This window comes from Schistocerca cancellata, chromosome 3 (genome assembly GCF_023864275.1).
Source record: "Schistocerca cancellata isolate TAMUIC-IGC-003103 chromosome 3, iqSchCanc2.1, whole genome shotgun sequence".
NCBI classification, from domain to species: Eukaryota; Metazoa; Arthropoda; class Insecta; order Orthoptera; family Acrididae; genus Schistocerca; species Schistocerca cancellata.
In genome coordinates this window covers 512,889,414-512,915,106 of record NC_064628.1, presented here as the reverse complement: position 1 = coordinate 512,915,106, position 25,693 = coordinate 512,889,414, and the positions used below count along the sequence as shown (strand labels likewise).

Here is a 25,693-nt window from a genome sequence, read left to right as displayed (position 1 = left end):
GATTGTCTATCCCGTATAGATTCAATTGCAGTCAATAACCAGCTGCCATGTCAGCTGGCTATTGGTTGTCCTTAGTTCTCTGTATTGAGTTTTTGCTGGTATTGACTTTCAGTCCTTATTTTTTATGTTGCCTGTCTTATGAGATGCTTTGTTGTTGTTAGTAAGAGTATATCATTTGTCTGTCATTGTGGATGCTTCTTGTTCATGTGGGTTTGCATTTTATATGTGTATTTTGTGTGTTTGTGTTGTGTGTGCCTGAATTTTAATGTTGATGGTGATCTGTTTGTTTTTGTGCACAAGATATCCCTTCCATCATATCAGTTCTAAAAAACTATTGGTTTGTTGACTATCTGTAGTTCAGTTTTGTAGTTGTCTTCATTGAGTGGGGTTATTTTCAGTCCATGTGGCTTGTATTGGAATCAGCTTTTTTGTGTCTTACAAGATGGTTTGAGTTTTAGTTCATGGCTGTGTTGGTGGACTCATGCATATGGAAATTGCGAGATCAAGAAAGTTTAACTTTTTGTCATTTCTGTTTCTACGGTGAATTTTGTTATTGGATGGATTGTGTTTGTCATTGTAGCGTTGGTGGATGTGACTGGGTGCTTAGTCTAGAAAGCAAATGATGTCACCTACATAGCAATGCCAGTATACTGTTCTGTTTTGTTTGTGTCTTACTATGGTTTCAGATATTTTGTTCTTATTTTGATTAAGGAAAATTTTGGCTAGGAGTCCACTGACAGCTGACTGCATTTTGTTGTGAGTAGAACTTGTTGTCAGATGAGAAATAGTTTTGCATCATGCTTAATTTTTGAATGTTTGCTATTTATTTTATGTGCTTTAGTGATTCATTCTTGTTCTAAATGTTTGATGATGTTGATGTTTTCTGTAGCGGAGATATTGGTGTACAAGATTATGATATCAAATTTTGTAAGTGTAGCTATTGTAAGTTGATGTGTTAGATATTTTATGTCATCTCTTCGGTGTTGGTGTACGCTTCTGTTTTTTTCTGTATACATGATGTTTCTGTAACTTTGTGTATGTTTCTGTGAGTAGATGTTACGTAAGTGTACTGCTGCTTGCATTCTGATTTTGGCAGCCAGAGACTGTGGTCATGTGTGCGAGTGTGTGGGTTGCATTTGTGTGAGTGAGAGGTAGAGAGAGAGAGAGAGAGAGAGAGAGAGAGAGAGAGAGAGTGTGTGTGTGTGTGTGTGTGTTTCATCTAATTCCGATGAATGCCTTTCTTGCCAAAAGCTTACTCGTTCGACAATCTTTTTGTTGTGCCCATTTGCGACTCAGCATCTCAGCTATATGGTGTGAAGTAGGATTGATGATATTTTTAAAAAATATTGAGGATCCAATATATAAATATTTAAAAAAATATATCATTATCAGCTTTCGATATATCTGTATATCGCCGGGAAAAAATATTGACTACACAAGTTAAATATACGGCTCGTTTTAAAGTTGTATATTTAAATACTGTTTTGCTATAAGATATTTCGCTCATCCAACAAGCTAGCAGCCTGCCTATCCCCCTTAGAGCAATAATTGAAAGGAAAATGATGCACATTCATGCTTGGCGACAACCACTTTCCTAACAGTGGTAACTACATGTAAGTGGCACATAAAATGTGCCCAATGGGTCTGTCGTTTGGTTTTGTTGCTTATCGGATTTGTACAGAACCCTTCATGTCATGTCAAAATTATGTGGTGATGCTAAATGTGGCAGTTTCTGTTGGTAGCGCTGAGCACCGATTACATCAGCATTTCCCCTCACATGTCTCCTCCCACCACAAAGACCAGTCTGTCATTTAGATTTTTGTTCATCATTTTCAGCAGCTGTTTTTTAAGAATGCCCATGTGAAGAAATAACGCATCAGTTGCATTAAAAATTGTTTTTTAACTTAACTGGTGTGCTGTTTCTTCACATCGGAAATATTATTCCACTCAGTCCGCCACCCCCCAGTGCAGTCAGACAAATTTTGTACCACCTATACTTGCTTCACACATTTAAATATAAAAGATTGGATGTGATGAAAGCTCAAAAAATAGTAAGACTTCTTTACACAATGAAAGTAAAGTTATGTTCTCCTACAATTTCAAAAGAACAGCTTCAAATATTTTCCAAAAATTGTGAAAAAAATGTAAAATAAAAATACCAGCACTCAATATTGTCGTTTTGATATAGATATGTACGATGGGAGGGGGAGGGGGGAAGGATATTGGAGATACATATCAATATTTTTTGGAAAAAGTATCAATATTTTATCAGAAGCCCTAGTGAGTAGTAATCTATACCTTTCATAATATTGTCATTACTCCATCCAGCATTTTCCATTGTTTAACTTTACGCTGTGTGAAATTTCATTTAAAAACTACTCCAAATCTGAAGCAGATTAGCGAAGTTACAAACCCCATTTTAGTGTGTATTGCCTCATAGTGCTTGTGATGTGGATGAGAACAGATTTTAATGGCAGTTGTCTTGATTGTAATCCTAACATTCACCACACGTGACTCTGCATGTGCACTCTGCTATGGGTCAGCACTTACAGCTGCTGGCACTTGCATCATTGCCACTCTGCAGCCTATCTAGGGGTGTCGGATCTGGCTTTTCAACAGTTCTGCTTCCCATCTGAAGATATTGGCCAGTTGAAATGCCAAAATATTACATGAATATGGTTTTAAGATTCAGCTGTAAACCCAACAGTCATATTAAGAATTACAATACTAGGAAAGTGTATGTAGTTTCTTTATTTCTGAATCACCTACAACAGTAATCATGCACACTGCAAACTTAGCTGAGCCTATGTGCTTCATTAATTCTAGAGTGTGGGTTTGCAGTTAAGGTTGTGTGTGACTTGTCTGCAGTCCGGAACATTTGATGCTACCTATTCCCTGTACTTCACTGTTTGGTTATACCGTTTTTAAGGATTGTGAAGTTCTGTGAGCAGTACTAAACTGTATGGAGTGTCAAGGGAATGGTGAAATCTGACACCTTGACTTACGTCCTAAAATTGTTTAGCTGTTAAAGAACATTGTGGAAGTGTAATTAAAAAGTCGTTGAAAATTGCCAGTATCATTGCCCGCAAGGTACCAGGAGAGACATGCATCCTCAGCAGAACCAGCACAGCGCAAGTTCACAAAATGGTTGGCAGTACATCAGAATGTGGATAAGAAGAGACAACCAAGTCATAATTTGGCAAGTCGAATTCAATATCTTTTGAGGGTTGCTGTTCACATAATTGTTCATGATTAGGATGCACATGAATGTGCAATTTGTTTATTATCCAGAAATAACAGTAGTTAGCAGTTCATTTTGTGGTATTTGCAAGTAGAAAATGGTGAATGTCAAGCTGAGATAATATTCATTATATTTCCTTAGCACGTCTTTGCTAACAGATTCAGTCTTCCTGCAGCTTCCAAAATTTCATAGTAATGTAGACTACAATTAACATTCTCGATTTGCAAATATGAAATATGAAGAACATGGTATGCAGTGAAACCATCTAATCCTGCGGAAGACCTACATAATAATACCAACCATAAATATGAGAGGATTAATATTTCCACATTTTCTTATCTTTCATCTGGAACCTCATTAGAACAAAAATTAAAAAACTACTGTTGCTTTTGTTGGGCTCTTGGTTGTAACATAGTAACGTGTCTGTCTTTCTGGAAGACTATAGAAATACTGTTGAATACAGTGCACACCCGTCCCCACTCCCCAAACACATAATGTGTATCAACCCTATTACAAGTAATTTGTTGGACAGTAAGATAAGCAGTAGCTCTTTGCCATTTCATTTTTGTCAGTGGCATGATATTCAGAACCTTGTACACTTGTGCATTATCAGTTCACGTCACCACATTTTATCAGATATTCCTGAAAGGCAGTTTGATATGCAGAATAACAGCTGGAATCATTTCCTGTCCCGTCTCATTATTGTTTAGATGAAATTAGTAATTACTGGGAAGTGCCTGCTTGCATTAACTTTTTTGCGGTGGATAATAAGGAAAACATTTGTTTAGGTCTTTTTTGTTGACTATGAGGAATAAACAAGCAACTGTTTCATTCTTACTGGAATGTACAAAATACACAAGAATTGTTTTAAAATTATGTTCATGTATGTACTATTCCTTTCCAACAAATTAAATTCCCCATTGATGTGATGGAAGACATTTGTTATGTGTCAAAACAAGCCTTGATTACATGATTATTCTTCTCTGTTAGTCACCTTCGTTAGAATTACAGCTGCAACATTTTAGCTGTCAATATGAACTGGAAGTTTTTCAATGATATGTTACATTTTTCATACAGATTAGATGCATGAAATTCCTTAAGTGTGGAACACCAGATCGTGCACTGTCCTGTCCTGTCACTGGTGCTTTTGCTCATTTGTGATTTATGCACTAGGCAGGAAGAGCTTTACAAACCACTGTTAAAAGCAATTCTGTGTGGCAACAATGAGTAACTTCAACAATTTTTTTAAATAGTCTTGGCGTGTATTAGCAAGTACAGCTTTGACAGTGCATGTCTTTTAATGTGTTCTTCATATGTAAAAAAATTATGGGCATATATCGACCATTCTCTTCAGAGCCCTGTCAAAATTGAATGTAATCCATTTGCTTAGAAGTATCTGTTGAGGTTCTCAAATATTTCATTAGCTGCCTTTTCAACTGGAGGACAAGTACTTCATTCTATTCCCTGTACTTGAGTCATTTGCATCTTCTGATAGTGAAAGTGGAAGATCACTGTTATATCAAAATAACACAGGACCAATATAGAACCATGTGGTACACCATGTCTTATTACTTCAAATTCTTAGTGTCTTTTATTATGCAAATCCTGGTCTGGTGTACAGTCTTAATATACCCAGAAGTTTCATATCCACACTCTTGTTTTTGTGATTTATTTATGTTTCCTTACATAGTTTTCTATATTTTCAATGTACTAGATCAACCAAGAAACGAACTTTCATCCTCAATTCAAGGAGAATTTTTCCGAACTAAAAAGTCTTTTTGATCACTTTCTTTTATTTAACAGCTCAATCCATTGTGTGTGTGTGTGTGTGTGTGTGTGTGTGTGTGTGTGTGTGTGTGTGTGTGAGGGGTGGTTCTTGTCCCACTGAAATTGTATCTGATGCACTTTTTTGTCTCCTGTGTCTCCGTAAAAGGTATAATTTTGTCATAATGTGATATGAGTTGTCATTGAGCTTGCTTGCTGGAAATGTTACAACTTTTTTTTCTGACAGTAATTCCTTTGCCATTGATTTCTTTCATAGCTCTTGGCTGCATGTATATTAACAATGCCTCAACTGAAGAAGTTGGACATCAGCTGCAATAATATTTCGGCTGCTGGTCTCTCCCATTTGAGCAGCTCATTTTCAGCAAACAAATCGCTGCCATTGCAGGTATGTTCCTATTTTTTCTAAGTGTTTTCATAAGTTTTACTAACATTATATAAATGTACATTATAAATTGTAATTATGTGGCAAATAGAACAGAATAATGAACAGTGGGATACAAACAATGAAAAACATAGTAGCAGTCAAGGGACAGAATTGATTTCTCCAGTTCTCAGTTCGGTCACATGTGAGGACTTCTCACAAACTATAGAAATCTCACAACATAATTGTATTTTTTACCAAGTATTATTCCATTTGAATAATGTATACATGATGGCTAAATTTTATTCTGAAATATATACCACAGCTACTGAGAAAACAACAGCTATTAATAAAAATCATAAACTGTGAGACCAATATTCTCAGTGGCACTTCTTTAGCAGTTGCTAACATGTCATCCCCTCATTTCTTCCATGAATTCTGTTTTCAATAATCTAATTTAAATTCTATGTTCTCTTTCACTCTTTTTGGCCTACCTATGTTTGGTAGCTCTTTGTAAGTGTTCTGCAATTTGAATTTTGGCTTCTAGTTAATTGTCACATCCATTTCTTTTCCCACACTTTATCTTCCTCCTGATCTATGATCTGCATCATTGCTTTCATGCCTCCATCATGTTTCTTTCTTTGGGTGAAGGAGCTGCCTAAAAGAAGCTGCAAAAGAGTCAACCTTTTATTTCTGATTGTGTTTTAGATGTAAGTAGAAAATATTCCATTAGTGTGAAGAGGAACAACTGTGATTTATTTAGCCTTTATTGATTCCATGTCTCTAAGCTCATCCTGTAGATGTGAAAGTGCATCTCTGAATTTGGTAGACACCAATCAACCTCAACTGTGACCGTCATACCCTCAGAAATCTACTTTCTATACTATGCAGTGACTCATTTTTCAAACAAATCATAAAATGTCCTTTTAATAGAATTTTTCTTTCAACGAAATGTAATACTAACTATCAGAACAATCTTTATAACTGTGTGGGGCACATGGTAGACATGCTCATATTACGGTATTCCCTGCATTATCACACCGATACTGGTTGTAAATGAGTGTTTGCTGCATTTTAAGTACTCTGTTAAGATAGACTACTCTCATGGTGTGCTACATCCTCCTAATGTGTGAAAGAATTCGTTGGGTATGATTACATCTCAGATTTCAGACAGTGTTACTTGTTTAAAAAAAATATAGGAAACAAGTTCCTTATAATGAAAGATAATTAATAGTAATCTTAATTTTAGTTATTTCACATAGAAGTTAGAAGGAATGTTTTGTTTTCAAAGCTAGACAAGCCTAGAGCCCGTTATTTAAAGTACTTAGTTTCTTGATTTCCCTCATAATGACGGTGATCCGTAGCAAGATAACAATAATCATATGTTTCGATAGTCCATACTAGCTTCACTGTTGCTATGTTTTTTGACATATAACAACGAGTTTTCAACCTGATATTTAAGTGACTTAATGTATAATCCTCTTTTCAACATACTCTTTACATCATCACATTCAAGTCCATCTTGTTGTTGTCAGTCTGTCTTTATGCAAGACTGATCATTTTCAAAAAAATGCATATTGAGGGGAACTCATCCTTGAATTGGTATTATCATGGTAGTCAAATATGAACTTATTATGTGTGCACATAACAAGAGTAATCATGTCATTAATAACTTGTATACAAGATATATAATATTTCCAGGTTAAATACATAAATATTAACAGGTAGCATGTTCATAAACGAAGAAAGAAAATAGAAGGGGCAGAGCTAGATTTGTGGCATGCAGTTTATGTAGGTAAATACATGTTTGAATATAATAGAGGGAAACATTCCACGTGGGAAAAATATATCTAAACACAAAGATGATGTGACTTACCAAAAGAAAGCGCTGGCAGGTCGATGGACACACAAACAAACACAAATATACACACAAAATTCTAGCTTTCGCAACCAACGGCTGCTTCGTCAGGAAAGTGGGAAGGAGAGGGAAAGACGAAAGGATGTGGGTTTTAAGGGAGAGGGTAAGGAGTCATTCCAATCCCAGGAGCGGTAAGACTTACCTTAGGGGGGAAAAAGGACGGGTATACACTTGCACACGAACACGCACACGCGCGCGCGCGCACACACACACACACACACACACACACACACACACACACACACACAGACACAAGCAGACATATTAAAAGGCAAAGAGTTTGGGCAGAGATGTCAGTCGAGGCGGAAGTGCAGAGGCAAAGATGTTGTTGAATGACAGGTGAGGTAGGAGTGGCGGCAACTTGAAATTAGTGGAGATTGAGGCCTGGTGGATAACGGGAAGAGAGGATATATTGAAGAGCAAGCTCCCATCTGCAGAGTTCAGATAGGTTGGTGTTAGTGGGAAGTATCCGGATAACCCGGACGGCGTAACACTGTGCCAAGATGTGCTGGCCGTGCACCAAGGCATGTTTAGCCACAGGGTGATCCTCATTACCAACAAACACTGTCTGCCTGTGTCCATTCATGCGAATGGACAGTTTGTTGCTGGTCATTCCCACATAGAATGCGTCACAGTGTAGGCAGGTCAGTTGGTAAATCATGGGGGTGCTTTCACACGTGGCTCTGCCTTTGATCGTGTACACCTTCCGGGTTACAGGACTGGAGTAAGTGGTGGTGGGAGGGTGCATGGGACAGGTTTTACACCGGGGGCAGTTACAAGGGTAGGAGCCAGAGGGTAGGGAAGGTGGTTTGGGGATTTCATAGGGATGAACTAAGGGGTTACGAAGGTTAGGTGGACGGCGGAAAGACACTCTTGGTGGAGTGGGGAGGATTTCATGAAGGATGGATCTCATTTCAGGGCAGGATTTGAGGAAGTCGTATCCCTGCTGGAGAGCCACATTCAGAGTCTGATCCAGTCCTGGAAAGTATCCTGTCACAAGTGGGGCACTTTTGGGGTTCTTCTGTGGGAGGTTCTGGGTTTGAGGGGGTGAGGAAGTGGCTCTGGTTATTTGCTTCTGTACCAGGTCGGGAGGGTAGTTGCGGGATGCGAAAGCTGTTATCAGGTTGTTGGTGTAATGGTTCAGGGATTCCGGACTGGAGCAGATTCGTTTGCCACGAAGACCTAGGCTGTAGGGAAGGGACCGTTTGATGTGGAATGGGTGGCAGCTGTCATAATGGAGGTACTGTTGCTTGTTGGTGGGTTTGATGTGGACGGACGTGTGAAGCTGGCCATTGGACAGATGGAGGACAACATCAAGGAAAGTGGCATGGGATTTGGAGTAGGACCAGGTGAATCTGATGGAACCAAAGGAGTTGAGGTTGGAGAGGAAATTATGGAGTTCTTCTTCACTGTGAGTCCAGATCATGAAGATGTCATCAATAAACCTGTACCAAACTTTGGGTTGGCAGGCCTGGGTAACCAAGAAGGCTTCCTCTAAGCGACCCGTGAATAGTTTGGCGTACGAGGGGGCCATCCTGGTACCCATGGCTGTTCCCTTTAATTATTGGTATGTCTGGCCTTCAAAAGTGAAGAAGTTGTGGGTCAGGATGAAGCTGGCTAAGGTAATGAGGAAAGAGGTTTTAGGTAGGGTGGCAGGTGGTCGGCGTGAAAGGAAGTGCTCCATTGCAGCGAGGCCCTGGACGTGCGGAATATTTGTGTATAAGGAAGTGGCATCAATGGTTACAAGGATGGTTTCCGGGGGTAACAGATTGGGTAAGGATTCCAGGCGTTCGAGGAAGTGGTTGGTGTCTTTGATGAAGGATGGGAGACTGCATGTAATGGGTTGAAGGTGTTGATCTACATAGGCAGAAATGCGTTCTGTGGGGGCTTGGTAACCAGCTACAATGGGTTGGCCGGGATGATTGGGTTTGTGAATTTTAGGAAGAAGGTAGAAGGTAGGTGTGTGGGGTGTCGTTGGGGTCAGGAGGTTGATGGAGTCAGGTGAAAGGTTTTGTAGGGGGCCTAAGGTTCTGAGGATTCCTTGAAGTTCCGCCTGGACATCAGGAATGGGATTACCTTGGCGAACTTTGTATATGGTGTTGTCTGAAAGCTGACGCAGTCCCTCAGCCACATACTCCCGACGATCAAGTACCACGGTCATGGAACCCTTGTCCGCCGGAAGAATGACGATGGATCGGTCAGCCTTTAGATCACGGATAGCCTGGGCTTCAGCAGTGGTGATGTTGGGAGTAGGATTAAGAATTTTTAAGAAGGATTGAGAGGCAAGGCTGGAAGTCAGAAATTCCTGGAAGGTTTGGAGAGGGTGATTTTGAGGAAGAGGAGGTGGATCCCGCTGTGACGGAGGACGGAACTGTTCCAGGCAGGGTTCAATTTGGATAGTGTCTTGGTAAGTTGGATCATTAGGTGTAGGATTAGGATCACTTTTCTTCGTGGCAAAGTGATATTTCCAGCAGAGAGTACGAGTGTAAGACAGTAAATCTTTGACGAAGGCTGTTTGGTTGAATCTGGGAGTGGGGCTGAAGGTGAGGCCTTTGGATAGGACTGAGGTTTCGGATTGGGAGAGAGGTTTGGAGGAAAGGTTAACTACTGAATTAGGGTGTTGTGGTTCCAGATTGTGTTGATTGGAATTTTGAGGTTTTTGAGGGAGTGGATTTGGAAGTGGGAGATTGAGTAGATGGGAGAGACTGGGTTTGTGTGCAATGAGAGGAGGTTGAGGTTTGCTGGAAAGGTTGTGAAGGGTGAGTGAGTTGCCTTTCCGGAGGTGGGAAACCAGGAGATTGGATAGTTTTTTGAGGTGGAGGGTGGCATGTTGTTCTAATTTGTGGTTGGCCTGTAGGAGGATGCTCTGAACAGCCGGTGTGGATGTGGGAGAGGAAAGATTGAGGACTTTTATTAAGGATAGGAGTTGACGGGTGTGTTCATTGGCTGAGTTGATGTGTAGGTGAAGGATTAGGTGGGTGAGGGCAATGGATTGTTCAGTTTGGAACTGGTATAGGGACTGATGGAAAGAAGGGTTGCAGCCAGAGATGGGAACTTTAAGTGTGAGGCCTTTGGGGGTGATGCCAAATGTCAGACAAGCCTGAGAAAATAAAATATGGGAGCGTAATCTGGTTAGGGTGAAGGCATGTTTGCGGAGGGAATGTAAATAAAACTTAATGGGGTCGTTGTGGGGGTGTTGTGAGGGTGACATGGTATTAGAAGGTGGAAAGTGTAACATGAGGCTGAAATGAAAATGAAAATAAAAATATATGGGGAGAGATAAAGGTGAACTAGAAAGTAACTGGAGATCTGGTGTGTAAAAAGGCGAAAAAGTGTTGGTTAAAGCTGGGCTATGTTGATCCTGTGGTGAACTTGGGTTGGTAGACAACGATGTGTACAAAGGTTAGGTGGTTGTGTTGCCGCCAAAACTTATTAAAGGGTGGAGAAATTCGGGAAAATTTCGAAAAAACTGCGTGTAAATGTATTAAAAGGAGTGGTTTTGTGGTGGCAGATTATGAAAATGAGGCTAACAATTGTCTGACGAAGAAAAAATAACGTTAAAACCTGTGGGAAGCGGCTAAAAATTATCAGTGATGTGGGAACAAACGGAAATGGAAATATAGCGAAAGTTATTAGAACTTGCCGAAATGGTTGTTTAATAGGTGAAAGGAACTGTTTGTGAACTAGAAACGGTGGATTTTATAGCAGCGGTAGTGTTGAAAGTGGAAGAAAATTTTTTTGGTTATGGTTTGGAAGTGGGTTACGTATTATTGAGTATATATAGGCGGGATAAAATTGTATAGTAGATAACGGTAAAAAGGAGAAGGTGAATACAAAGTGAAACTACTGGCAAAAACAGAAAGAGAAAATAAGATGACAGAAAAGATTTCGAAATGCAACAGTGACAGTAACAAACGTAATTGTTGGGTTCAAATTAATGATATGAATATAATAGAGGGAAACATTCCATGTGGGAAAAATATATCTAAAAACAAAGATGAGAATGACTTACCAAAAGAAAGCGCTGGCAGGTCGATAGACACACAAACATACACACAAAATTCTAGCTTTCACAACCAACGGCTGCTTCGTCAGGAAAGAGGGAAGGACGAAAGGATGTGGGTTTTAAGGGAGAGGGTAAGGAGTCATTCCATCGTAACTTCTTAGTTCATCCTTATGAAATCCCCAAACCACCTTCCCTACCCTCTGGCTCCTACCCTTGTAACCGCCCCCGGTGTAAAACCTGTCCCATGCACTCTCCCACCACCACTTACTCCAGTCCTGTAACCCGGAAGGTGTACACGATCAAAGGCAGAGCCACGTGTGAAAGCACCCACGTGATTTACCAACTGACCTGCCTACACTGTGACGCATTCTATGTGGGAATGACCAGCAACAAACTATCCATTCGCATGAATGGACACAGGCAGACAGTGTTTGTTGGTAATGAGGATCACCCTGTGGCTAAACATGCCTGATGCACGGCCAGCACATCTTGGCACACTGTTACGTCGTCCGGGTTATCTGGATACTTCCCACTAACACCAACCTATCCGAACTCCGGAGATGGGAACTTGCCCTTCAATATATCCTCTCTTCCCATTATCCACCAGGCCTCAATCTCCGCTAATTTCAAGTTGCCGCCACTCATACCTCACCTGTCATTCAACAACATCTTTGCCTCTGCACTTCCGCCTCGACTGACATCTCTGCCCAAACTCTTTGCCTTTTAATATGTCTGCTTGTGTCTGTATATGTGTATGGATGGATATGTGTGTGTGTGTGTGTGTGCGCGCGCGAGTGTATACCCGTCCTTTTTTCCCCCTAAGGTAAGTCTTTCCGCTCCTGGGATTGGAATGACTCCTTACCCCCTCCCTTAAAACCCACATCCTTTCGTCTTTCCCTCTCCTTCCCTCTTTCCTGACGAAGCAGCCGTTGGTTGCGAAAGCTAGAATTTTGTGTGTATATTTGTGTTTGTTTGTGTGTCCATCGACCTGCCAGTGCTTTCTTTTGGTAAGTCACATCATCTTTGTTTTTAGATATAAATACATGTTTGTACATATTTACCTCAGAATTTGGAATATCCCACTGTAAACACACTTTACGTTGCATCATTTCATTTTAATCACTCACTATACTTGCAAGTCCTCTGATTTTACAAGAAAGTACGCCAATTGCTTGGATCCTGTGAAGTGACATATTTTTCCTATATACCACCTCCTTGCAGAGGCTCTGATGTCATGATGAAATAGTGTCACTAGCTGGTATCTTGAACAACAGGGAAAAAACATGTGGTAGAATCACTTCAAGGCAAAACTTGTGCCATTGCATCGTAAAAGACATGAATAATGGTCTCGAGCAAATTTATTGGGCACAGTACAAGGAGATAATTTTAAATACACTCACTTATGGAGGGGGGGGGGGGGGGACAGTGAATTTCTACACAAGTCAAAGTTTCAAAAGTTACCGTGAGTTTTCTCGTGTAACAATAAATTTGAAGTTTGTTCCTCTTACCTTTCTAGTCAATTTTTCTCTTATTCCTTCCACAAGTAGCATATAATTTTATTCTTTTTCTCATGCTGTTTTTTCTATCTCCTGTTCCACAATAATTTCTTCAAGAAAGCTGTGAATTTCCAGGCACAATTGTTTACATTCTTGTTATCGCTTAATAAATTACATATTTTGTTCTGTCGATCCATTTACAAATATTTACCTAAGAATGTTGTTTCAGACTAATCAGATGCTGTAAATTTTTCCATGTTGATCTTATATACAGTCACCAGTATACATTTGCTGTGTAGAAATATTGGTCCTACTGTTTACAAATATTGGTCCTTTTTGCCTCATTAGGAACTTGTAAACATGTAATTTTAAATTGTCTGTTGGCAGCAAAATTGTCTGTTGTTACATTGGAGTAGCAGTTACCAGTCTAGCTTTCTTGCATCAGCAAATCAATGTCTTCTCTTGTCAAACTTCAATCAATTTCATTATTGCAATTATTTTTGACCTTAAAAAATTGATCCAGCTCATTAATGTTAATTTCAGTGCCTTTGTACATCAGAAATTAACGTGTTACTGGAATTGCTTTCATCACATGACTTTTGCATGTCAGTAATGACATCATGAATTGTTGTACTCAGTTCAATAGACTGATGAACTTCTTGTTACTGTGAGATTAATTGAAGGTGAACTTCGACCACTCGGATTCTTTCTCTGCATTGTGTTATTTGCTGTTGTGATTGCAATCGAAATGTGGGGTATTCTTCAGCCCTTTAGGCTCCATTTCCTTGAATAACTCTTGTGTGTCATTATGAATACCTGTTACTTTTTTTTATCAAACACTTATCTGCAACTCTCCTGATTTAGAAGGAAGGCTCCTGTTTTTCCACTTTTTGTCTCACTTTCCTATTACTCTATCATTTCTCTGGAGTTTTAGCTAATTTTTGTTGAACCTAATACCAATGTACACCTTGGAAGTTTATAGAAATCAGCATGTGTGTCAACAGTATTATGGAAACGATATAGATTGCTACTCACTATATAGAGGAGATGTTGAGTCGCAGGCAGACAGACACAACACATAGACTGCTATACATCTGAGCTTTTGGCCAAAAGGCCATCTCATAAAATAGAAAACACCCACATTCGCAACTCACACATACTTGACCAGCGTCTCTGGCCGCTGCAGCCGGATTACCTACAGCAGCTGCACATGTTGGGAAACACAATTTGTGGGTGGTGGGGGTAAGGTGGAGGCTGGGGCAGGAAGGGAGATGGATAGCAGGGCAGTGGTGGTGGAAGGTGTACTGCTGCTTATGGTCATAGAGGGGCAGTTTAGGGCTGCTGGGGACTAACGAAGAGTGCGGTCAGGAGGGCTATGGCAATGTAGCATATATTGCAGTCATGGGAGATCTCCCATCACCTACCACCTTCCACATTCCCACCATCCGGCCACAAAGAAGCACTCTTCTCAGCACTCAGTACCATCCAGGATTGGAGCAACTGAATCAGATCTGCCAAGGTTTCGACTACCTCTCATCGTACCCTGAAATGAGGGGTATGCTACACCCTACCCTTCTGACCCATCCCACAGCAGTATTCTGCCATCCACTGAACCTATACAATATCCTTGTCCATTCCTACCCCACCCCTGCACTTAACCCCTTACATCATGGCTCATATCTCTCCAATGGACCAGTCCTATACATCCTCCCACAGCCAGCTCCTCCAATCTGGTCACAGGCATCACCTAGCCTATCAAAGGCAGCACTACCTGGTAAAGCAGTCATATGATATACAATCTAAGCTGTACAACTGTATCACTTTCTATGTGGGCATAACAACTATCAAGCTGTGTGTCCACATACCTGGCCACCAACAAACTGTGGCCAAGAAACATCTGTACCACCCAGTTGCTGAATATGCTGTCCAACACAATGTGCTTCACTTCAGTAACACAGTCTATACCACCTGGATCCTTCCAGCCAACACTAACTTTTTCTAAATTGCACAGGTGGGAACTTTCTGTGCACTATATCCTAACTTCCTGTAGCCTCCCCCCCCTTTTCTTCTCTAGTCCCTGTCCTTCACCTACGTATCTCTTTCTCTGCCCCATTCCAGCAGTGCATAGCCTTTTATTAACCAATGCACGTACTATTCTTTTTCCCATCCTCTACTTCTCTCCTTCCCCCAAAATCTTTATAATGCACCTAGAAGCCCTACCCTGTCCCCATCATGTCGCTGCGTACTCCCACAAGCAGCAGTATACCTACCCTTACCTTTCTATTCCTGCCCTACCACCCATAGACTGCTTCTTCCAGCAGGGGCAGTTGCTGTACACAGTATGGCCTCAGCGACTAGAGACAGTGGTTTTGTGTGTGTGTGTGTGTGTGTGTGTGTGTGTGTGTGTGTGTTGTGCTTGTATGAATGTGAGTGTGTTTTCTACTTTATAAGAAGGCCTTTTAGACAAAAGAGCAAATGTAGAGCAGTATATTTGTTGTGCTTGTCTGCAGCTCAATGTCTCCTCAAAACAATGAGTAGCAATCTGTCATTTTCATAATATTGTTATTATTCCATCCTCAATTTTACATTGATTGTTGCTTTTCCTCATTCCCATGCATTTTGTACAATGTATACTTGTAACTGGTCAATGTTATTCTGTGTTTGGCTTTGTGTGTATGTTGTCATTGTGCTTAAGTAAAATAGCTTATTATGCAACATTTTATTATCAGTATAAATCATTAGAGTGGATGATTCATAAGAGTGTTATTTTGTTACTTAAATCCCCAAAAATGGTTTATTTTTGTATCAGTGATTATTTCACATGTATAGTATTCGTCATATTCATAGTAGTTCGATTCGGTATTTTGTTTCTCATTATGGCCCCCCCCAAAAAAAAAAAAAAAAAAAAAAAAAAAGAAAGAAAAGAAAAAAAAATGCATTGCTTACTTGAAGCAATATTCAAACCAGTTGCATGTGTTATCGAGTGTAGGAAAGGTCCGTCATTTGAATTTTGTACTCTTCGCCAATGTGACATTTGTACACCACATGGAGGAAAAAAAAAGTTTTGAAACTTGTGAAAACAAAAAAACATCTAGAAAAGTTAAGGTTGTGAGCAAAAGTAAAAAAAGAAATTGCATTTGATGTTAAAGGTGGAAGTGATAAATGCTGAATGCTTGTTTACCACATTTATTTTAGAGCACAGTTTGCCAATCAGTTGTGCTGACCATATGTGTTACCTATTAAGGAAAATGTTCCTAGACAACAGTATAGTGAAGAGATACGGCTGTGCAAGAACAGGAACTATCACAATTATAGGAGAAATGGTGAAAAAGGAAAAAAAAAAGAAATCATAGTAACTTTGAAAGATTGGCCTTTTTTTATTTCAACAGACAGTAGTAACAAAGACAGTTCTGATTTTCATCCCATAGTTGTTACTGTTTATAATAAGACAGTCCAAAAACTGAAAGCAGCTTATTATCTCTCCCTAACTTAAAAGGGGATTCTACAGGTATCAATATACAAACACTTCTTAACACTTTCAAGGAGGTTAATATTTCATTCAGTAACTGTTTAGCCATATCTCGTGATAATACACATATAACGGGTGGAATGAAGAATGGAGTAGGTCTGTTGAAAAATTATATGCCTAAACTCTTTGTTGTTGGATGTCCTCATTTGTTAAATTAATTCCCAATTGAGAATAATGTTAGTGAATTACCAACTTTATTTTCTTCTACAAGCAAAATGATTAAACTGTCTGTGAAGAAAGGATTCTTATATTCCTGTCATCAGATTTAAATAAGGCTCTATGTCTGTTTTTATCAAATTATAATTTTACAGCCAAGTGTGCCTCATAACCATTTACTGCCAGGTGTACTGCTGCACACATCACAAAATTAGTACAACCTATAGTGGTAAAATCCTATTATCCTCTTGAGTTTGATAGATGAAGAAACCAAGAGGAGGATTGTGATTTGGTCATTGGTAATTGTACTTCTCAACTTGTGGATTGTCTCAGGCTTGACGAGAGGAGGAATTCTTCTCTTCTGTTCGAAAATACCGGGTGATCAAAAAGTCAGTATAAATTTGAAAACTTAATAAACCACGGAATAATGTAGGTAGAGAGGTAAAAATTGACACACATGCTTGGAATGACATGGGGTTTTATTAGAACCAAAAAAAAGCAAACTTCACAAAATGTCCGACAGATGGCGCTGGACAGCAAAACATCAGTGACTGCGTATGACAATCGTGTATAAAAGGAGCTGTAATGAGAGAGAGAATCAGATGCACCAGCAGTTGCAGCATGTTGACGTTACCTGAAAGGATGCTTTTAGTGAAGCTGTATTATCAGAATGGGGAATGTGCTAGTTCAGCATTACGATCCTATCGCCATAGGAAGGGGATTCGAACGGGTAAAGGTCCATGGGCAAATACAGCTGTGGCGAGAATGATTTCGAAGTTCGAAGCCACGGGCTGTTTAGGCGATAGACCCCGTAGTGGCAGACCGAGCACAAGGCCTAATGCTGCTGAGACAGTTCAGGAACAAATGGAGACTGTAGTGGGTTCATCTATGCACGGGGAAGTCAGTGCTCGTGCAGTTGCATGTCGCACTGGCATTCCATACACTACTGTTTGGTTGGCACTTAGGTGTACCCTCCGATGCTATCTGTACAAAATCCATTGGCATCATGAACTGTTACCTGGCGATTTAGTGAAGCGGAGGGCATTTGCGGTGTGGGAATTTCAAAAGATGGCGGAAGATGACGATTGGTTGAGTAACGTGGTGTGGACTGACGAAGCTCATTTCATGCTCCGAGGGTCTGTCAACTCCCACAACTGCAGAATTAGGGCTACCGAAAATCCTAGAACTGTCATGGAAGCTTCATTGCTTGACGAGAAAGTCACGGTATGGGTTGGATTTACCACATCTACCGTTATCGGGCCTTTTTTCTTCGAGGAAATACATGAGTCTGGTTTTGTAACTGCTACTGTGATGGTTGAGAGGTGCGCCAATATGTTACAGAATCGCATCATCCCCAGCCTAGCTGATAAACACCTGCTGGAACGTACGATGTTTATGCAGGACGGCCCTCCACCCCATATTGCTAGTCGCGTGAAAGGTCTCTAGCGCGCGTCGTTTGGTGATGATTGTGTGCTCAGCCGCCACTTTCGTCACGCTTGGCCTCGCACGTAACCAGGCCTCAGTCCGTGCGATTGGGGTTAACTGAAGTCGCAAGTGTATCGTGATCGACCGACATCTCTAGGGATGCTGAAAGACGCCAATGCCTCACCATAACTCCGGACATGCTTTACAGTGCTGTTCATAACATTATTCCTCGACTACAGCTATTTTGAGGAATGATGGTGCACATATTGAGCATTCCCTGTAAAGAACATCATCTTTGCTTTGTCTTACTTTGTCATGCTAATTATTGCTATTCTGATCAGATGAAGCGCCATCTGTCGGACTTTTTGTATTTTTTTGGTTCTAATACAACCCCATGTCATTCCAAGCATGTGTGTCAATTTGTACCCCTCTATCTACGTTATTCCATGATTTATTCAGTTTTCAAATTTATACTGACTTTTTGATCACCCGCCAGTTAATTGCTGTACGTCCCAGTGAATAGTGGAATGCTGAGGAATGCCACTGTTTTACAAATTAGATCTGTTTCTCATGCATTATTTTCTGCCCTGATGTATTATGTCGAAAAGTTTCCAATGTTATCGAACACACATCCAGGTAAACAGCATGATGCCATGGATGAATTGTCATCCCAGTTTTGTGCATTTCGGATACATTATCTACTGGATAAAATCTTAAATGGAGAAAGAATTGACCTACAGTGGTCCCTGACAGGAAAAAATAAGAAGTAGTGATGGCAGTGTAAAAAAAAAAGACAGATTAGTTTGTGTTATGTTAGGTATTCTAATGATACTTAATAGTAATGCTGAATATGAGAAGATATTTAGCCAGGTAACTAAAACAGGAATAGTTTTGAATGTCTGCTGTTGATGAAAACTTGGAGAGATTGTTGACAATATCAAGAATGCAGGGTTACTGCTTTCAGCAAACTGTCAACAAAGAATTGCTCGCAAAGTCAAAATTTTCAACAGTTACTTCTTTAAATCAATAGAAATATATTGTGAAGTGTTTGGTGTAAAGATAATTACACCTATGTCCTAGCATCTCTACTCCATTCTCACCATGTGTTAGAGATTTAATTAAGGAGGAAAATGACAGATGCTGATCAAGCTTCATCTTTAAGAAGAGACGTACTGCACATGTTCTTATGATTGTTCCAATGTTATTCAATATTTAATTGTACCTTAATACTTATAAGCTACATAGCTGGAATGAAATACACTGCTGTTTGGAAAAAGTGAAACACAAAGACCAAGAGATGTGATTGCAATGAAATTTATACCACCAATTAGAGACATGACCCTACACTAATTATTAGCATTACAGTCCTGTACACCCCTGCGGGTTTGGGGGTAAGAATAGGCCCATGGTATTCCTGCTTGTCGTAAGAGGCGACTAAAAGGAGTCTCAACGTTTCGGCCCTTATGTGATGGTCCCCTCTTGGGTTTGGCTACCATATTTCAAAATTACTCCGGAGAGTGAGCCAATTGGGGAAGGGCGCCTTACTTGGTGCATTGTGTCCATCGTACATTGAGACCTTTAGCCAGCTTATTCATCGTTGCATTGCAGTCCCGCTCGCTCTCCATCTCTTGGTCATCTCCTCTTTCCGCCATACACTCTGCAGTGTTGCTTTCTGTGCCGACAATGGCCATCCTGCCAGGTGGCCCTTGCTGTGGCTGGGTGGCACCCGTGGGGAGGGCCCTTGGTTGGAGTAGGTGGCATCAGGTTGGATGACACGCAATGAAGCGTGGCACATCTTCTCTTGCTGCTGGCCAGCCACCAACAGTCTCTAAGCGTTTGAGGGCTCACTTTAATGCAAACATATATGACCCCAAATCGTTACCCTCCCTGGCCACACCATAGGAGGAACGACAGGCTATGAATGACAGTGAGATGTATTCGCCCCAGTATCTAGTCTGTATGAGAGCTGAAGGGGAATCCTTTGTGTCCATGAAGCCTCAGTTCTTGGTAGAGCATTTAGAGGACAAGTTTGGGGAGGTGGAGGGCTTGTCAAAAATGCGGTCTGGGTCAGTCTTGATAAAAGCAGCATCCTCTGCCCAGTCACGGGCATTACTCACTTGTAAGAAGCTGGGGGATGTTTCTATTACTATCACGCCCCATAAAAGCTTAAATATGGTCCAGGGCATAATCTTCCACACGGACCTTCTTTTACAGTCTGATGACGAGCTGCTCGCCAACTTAAAGCGACGAGGTGTCCATTTCGTCCGGCGCATCCACCACGGTCAAAGGGATAATCAGATTGCCACAGATGCGTTCATCTTGGCCTTCGAGAGTGACACATTACCCGAGAAGGTGAAGGTGATGGTCTACCACTGTGATGTCAAGCCATATACTCCTCCCCTGATGCGGTGCTTCAAGTGTTGGAAGTTCGGCCATATGTCTTCCCGCTGTGCTTCCAGCCTCGTATGTCGTGATTGTAGTTGTCCATCCCATCCCAATACTCCATGTGCCCCGCCTCCTGTCTGTGTCAACTGCGGAGAGCACCATCCCCCTTGCTCGCCAGTCTGTAAGATTCTACAGAAGGAACGGAAAATAATGGAATAAAAGACCCTGGACCGACTGACCTACACTGAGGCTAAACGGAAATTTGATTGGCTTCATCCCGTGCGCATGATGTCATCTTATGCCGCCACTGTCACTCCTGTTACAGCTCCATCTGTTGCACCACATACAGTCACCTCTCAGAGCCGAAGGACCACACATGCCCCCTTGATGGTGGGAGGGGGGGGGGGGCACTTCCCTCCCTGTTGCTCCCACACCACCTACCTTGGGAGTATCACCCCCGCGGGCTGAAGAAGCCCCAGATAACTGGTCGTAGGGCTTTCCGGTCCTCTTCAGTCCCAGAGACTGAATCAAAGAAGCCCTCCCAGCAAGGGCAACCAAAGGAACAGCGTGAGAAATCGAAATCAAAGAGCCCGAAGACCAAGGAAATTGCGGTGGCACCCACTCCACCGCTACCTACAACCTCTGCATCTGAGGATGCGGTGGAGATTCTGACGTCCACTGAGGACCTAGATCTCACCAGTCCCTCAGACATGATGGATGCCACTCCCATCGGTACTCAATCGGTGGCAGCAGATGACCCAGCAGCGTAATCTGCCTCCTCGGGCTCTTCACGCCTTTCTCAGCCATGGGAAATGTCATCCTCCAGTGGAACTGCAGTGGTTTTTTCCACCATCTTGCTGAGCTCTGACAACTTCTCAGCCTTCACCCTTTCCTCGGCATTGCTCTTCAGGAAACTTGGTTTCCGGCGATGCGAACCCTGCTCTCCTGACTGTCGGGGTTATTATAAGAACCGGGCAGCTTATGAGAGGGTATCTGGTAGTGTCTGCATCTATGTCCTTCGTTCTCTTTACAGCGAGTCTGTCTCTCTACAAACACCTTTAGAGGCTGTCACTGTTCGGGTATGGATGCCTCAGGCTGTTACTGTCTGCAGTCTCTATCTTCCACCGGATGGTGATGTCCTGCAGCATGTCTTGGCTGCGCTGATAGCCCATTTGCCGCCACCCTTTCTGTTACTGGGCGACTTCAGTGCCCATAACCCTCTGTGGAGTGGATCAGTGGCAACAGGCCAAGGCAGCATCATTGAGCAAGTATTGGCACAGCTCGACCTTTCTCCTTTAAATACTGGTGCCCACACACATTTCAGTGTGGCACATGGCACATACTCAGCCATTGACCTTTCGATCTGCAGCCCTAGTCTATTACCATATGTCCAATGGGATGTGCATGACAACTTGTGCGATAGTGACCATTCTCCGATCTTCCTGTCACTGCCACAGCGTCACTATTCTGGGCACCCCTGCAGATGGGCTATGAATAAGGCTGACTGGGACTATTGAGCCTCTTTCCAATGACGCCATTTATGCGGTAGTTCACTCAGTCACAACCGGCATTGTTACTGGCACAGAATCTGCTTTTCCCTGTTTTGGGTTCCCTCAGCAGAGGACTGTGCCTTGGCGGTCGCCCAAGATCGCTGAGGCAATTAAAGATCGCAGGCAGGCACTCCAGTGTAACAAGCGGCATCCCTCATTGGCACTCCTTATCGCCTTTAAACGGCTCTGTGTGCAAGGCCGCCGCCTCATTCACCAACGCCTACAGGAGTGCTGGGAAAGGTATGTCTCCACCATTGGCCTCCGTACCTCTCCATCGCAGGTTTGGGCCAAGATTCAGTGACTCTATGGCTATAGGACCCCGTCAGCATACCTGCGCTTTCACTGAATGGAGCAGTCTGTACTGACTCCGACACAATTGCAAACCATTAAGCGGAGCATTTTGCTCAGAGTTCTGCTTATGCGAATTACCCCCACTGGCCTTCCGCTCCCTGAGAGAGCAGTTGGAATGTCGGAGCCTTTCATTTCACATGCGCCACTCTCAATCATACAATGCTCCATTCAGTGAGTGGGAATTCCAAAGTGCCCTAGCCGCTTGCCTTGATACGGCTCCCGGGCCAGATCGCATCCACTGTCAGATGCTCAAACACCTCTCAGTGGACTGACAGCGACACCTCCTAGACCTTTTCAACCATATCTGGGTCGAGGGTGAGTTCCCGTCACAGTGGCGGGAAAGCATCATAATCCCCATGTTGAAACGTAGCAAGAACCCACTGGAGGTGGGTTAGCCTCACCACGTTCCTTGCAAGTTGCTCGAACGCATGGTGAGCCAGAGGTTGAGTTGGCTACTTGAGTCTTGGGGCCGTCTGGCTCCGTCTCAGGGTGGGCTCCGTAAGGGCTGCTCTGCTGCCGATAATTTGGTGTGCCTGGAGTCTGCCATCTGTACGGCCTTTGCCCGCCATCAGCATCTGGTCACCATCTTTTTTAACATGCAGAAGGCATATGATACGACATGGCGATATCACATCCTCTCTACACTTCATGGTTGGGGTCTTTGGGGTCTGCTCCCGATTTTCATACAGAATTTTCTGTCGCTTTGTTCCTTCTGCGTGCAAGTTGCGGCCACCCATAGTTCCTCCCAAGTTCAGGAGGATGGGGTACCACAAGGATCTGTCTTAAGTGTCTGCCTCGTTTTTATTGCAATTAATGGGCTCCCTGCGGTGGTGCGAACATCTGTCTTGGCTTCCTTGTATGCTGACGACTTCTGCCTATACTTTAGCTCCACTGGCATTGCAGCTGCTGAACGGCAGCTGCAGGGCGCTATCCACAAGGTGCAGTCTTGGGCTGTAGTGCACGGCTTCCAGTTTTTGGCTGCCAAGAGCTGCGTTATGGATTTCTGTCGGCGACGCACTGTTCACCCTGAGCCACGGCCTTATCTTCACAATGAACCTCTTGCTGTGGTGGAGACACTACGGTTTTTGGGATCTGGTTTTGATACTCGGTTGACTTGCCTCCCTCATATTCGGCAGCTTAAACAGACATGCTGGGGGCATCTTAACGCTCTTTGTTGCTTGGTTCATACCAGCTGGGGTGCCGATCGGTTTACCCTTCTACAGCTGTACCAGGTGTTAATTCAGTCTCGTCTAGATTATGGGAGCCTGCCTTATGGTTTGGCATCACCTTCCACAATGCAGTTGCTTGACCCCATCCTTCACAGCGGGATCTGACTCGCCACTGGAGCTTTCCGGACAAGCCCTGTCAACAGCATACTTGTGGAGGTGGGTGTCCCTCCATTGCGGTTCTGGCACCAACGATTACTGGCCACTTATGCTACACACTTTTGTAGTTTGCCTGGGCATCCCAATTATCATCTCCTGTTCCCTCAGTCGGTCGTCCATCTTCCAGAATGGTGGCCCTGGTCAGGGTGTAAGATCGCAGTTTGCATCAGAGCTCTTCTCTCTGGGCTTGAGGTTTTCCCTCTTCCACCTCTTTTCCGGGCCCCTCTGTGGTGTGTGCCCCGCCCATGCCTTCAGCTCGATTTGGCACAGGACTCGAAGGACTCAGTCCCTCCTGAGGCCCTCTGCCGCTGGTTTCTTTCAGTCCTTGCCGTGTTTCAAAGCTCTGACGTGGTCTCTACTGACAGTTCGATGGTTGCTGGTTGTGTCGGTTATGCTCTTTCTCTAGGAGATCATTATGAACAACACTCATTGCCGGCTGGCTGCAGTGTTTTCACTACCGAGCTGGTCGCCATCTCTCGCACCCTAGAGTATATCCGCTCCTGCTCAGGTGAGTCCTTCGTTATCTGTAATGACTCCCTGAGCCGTTTACGACCTATTGACCAGTATTCCCTCACTCTTGTCTGGTTATGGCCATCCAGGAGTCCCTCCATACTCTTGCCCATTGCAGCTGCTCTGTGGTCTTTGTGTGGACACCGGGTCACGTCGGCATCCCGGGAAATGAATATGCTGACACGCTGGCCAAGCAGGCTGTCGGTGCACTCTCCTTTCGGAGAGTGACCTCAGGTCAGTTTTGAGGCAGAAGGTACTTCCCACCTGGGGTGAAGAATGGCACACCTTTCCTTCACCCAACAAACTTCGGGCCATCGAGGAGGATACCAGTGGGTGGTGCTCTTCCTTGCAGGTCTTTCGCAAGGACTCTGTTGTCCTCTGCCGGCTGCGCATTGGCCACAGCTGGATAACACACAGCTATTTATTGTGCCATGAGGACCCACCCTTATGTCGCTGAGGGTCAGCTTTGATGATGGTCCACATCTTGTTGGACTGCCCGCTTTTAACTCCGCTCAGGCAGACGTTTGCGCTGCCTGATATGCTTCCTGCACTTTTTTCAAATGACGTTGCGATGGCAGATTTAGTTTTGAGTTTTATTCATGCAGTGGGTTTTTATCGCTTGATCTAAGTGGGTGTTTTTTTTGTCTGGCCTTTGGCCTACGATTTTAGACTGGGATTTTTAGTGCGTTTCTTGGTGGTTGGCTTTGTTTCTATGGTCGGCCAACCATTGTCACACTTGGTGTGATTTTTATTCCTTTTTTCTGGTCTCTGTCTGTGTCTTTCTTGTCCTGTGTCATCTCCATTGTTTATTGTTTGTTCTTATTCTTTGTGGGTGTTTCAAGTTCGTGGAAAAAGGGACCGAAGTCCGTAGTAGTCTGGTCCCTTCAACCCCACAAACCAACCAACCAACAGACCTGTACATGCACTGTGACTGTGGAAATTCAGTACGAAGTAACGCCACCACATGCTGCAGTCAGAGCTGCTAGACGTCGTGGCATGGAATCAACAAGCGCCTGAATATGCTGCTGAGGAGTACTCAGCCATGCAGTTTGTAAGCACATCCACAAAGCTTCAACTGAGACTGCAGGAGGACCTGAACAAACAAGTTCAGTCATTCTTCGAAGAAGACTTGCACATTCCTCACTGCATGTGGCTGGGCGTTGTCCTGCTGAAATATGGCATATGGCATGGACTGCAGGAGGGGCAATGGCTTGGGCTGTAATACCTCTGTGATGTAGCGATGGCTTTTCAGATTATGCTCAAGATGTATGTTACAGGCGGTGGCAACCCAAACCATCACACTTGGCGCCTGTCTGCTACACCACTCAACAATACGGTCTGCCCCATTCTGTTCACAGCGGCGGTGTTGAACACATATGCACCCATCACTGTGTAACAAATTGAAGTGGGACTCATCCAAAAACATTACATTTTGTCACTCAGCACACTAATGTCATCATTCATGTGCTCTTTGCAGTCTGAAATGTTGTTGGATCTTTCAGTGGAAGCTGATGCAGTGGCATTCATGCCAATAGTCCAGACCACAGAAGATGGCATAAAACCATCAATGGACATATGTCCACACCTGTTGCAGT

The 25,693-nt window shown here is 42.9% G+C and overlaps 1 protein-coding gene across 2 annotated transcripts in view; it reads left to right on the top strand.

Annotated features, from left to right (window-relative positions):
• The window catches only part of LOC126175311 (tonsoku-like protein), a 259,997-nt gene that overhangs the window by 216,901 nt on the left and 17,403 nt on the right, over nucleotides 1–25,693 (top strand). For both annotated transcript variants that reach the window (XM_049922019.1, XM_049922017.1), the window contains exon 22: nucleotides 5,283–5,411. In XM_049922019.1, the coding sequence (XP_049777976.1) occupies nucleotides 5,283–5,411 (129 nt within the window). The remainder of the gene's footprint in view (nucleotides 1–5,282; nucleotides 5,412–25,693) is intronic.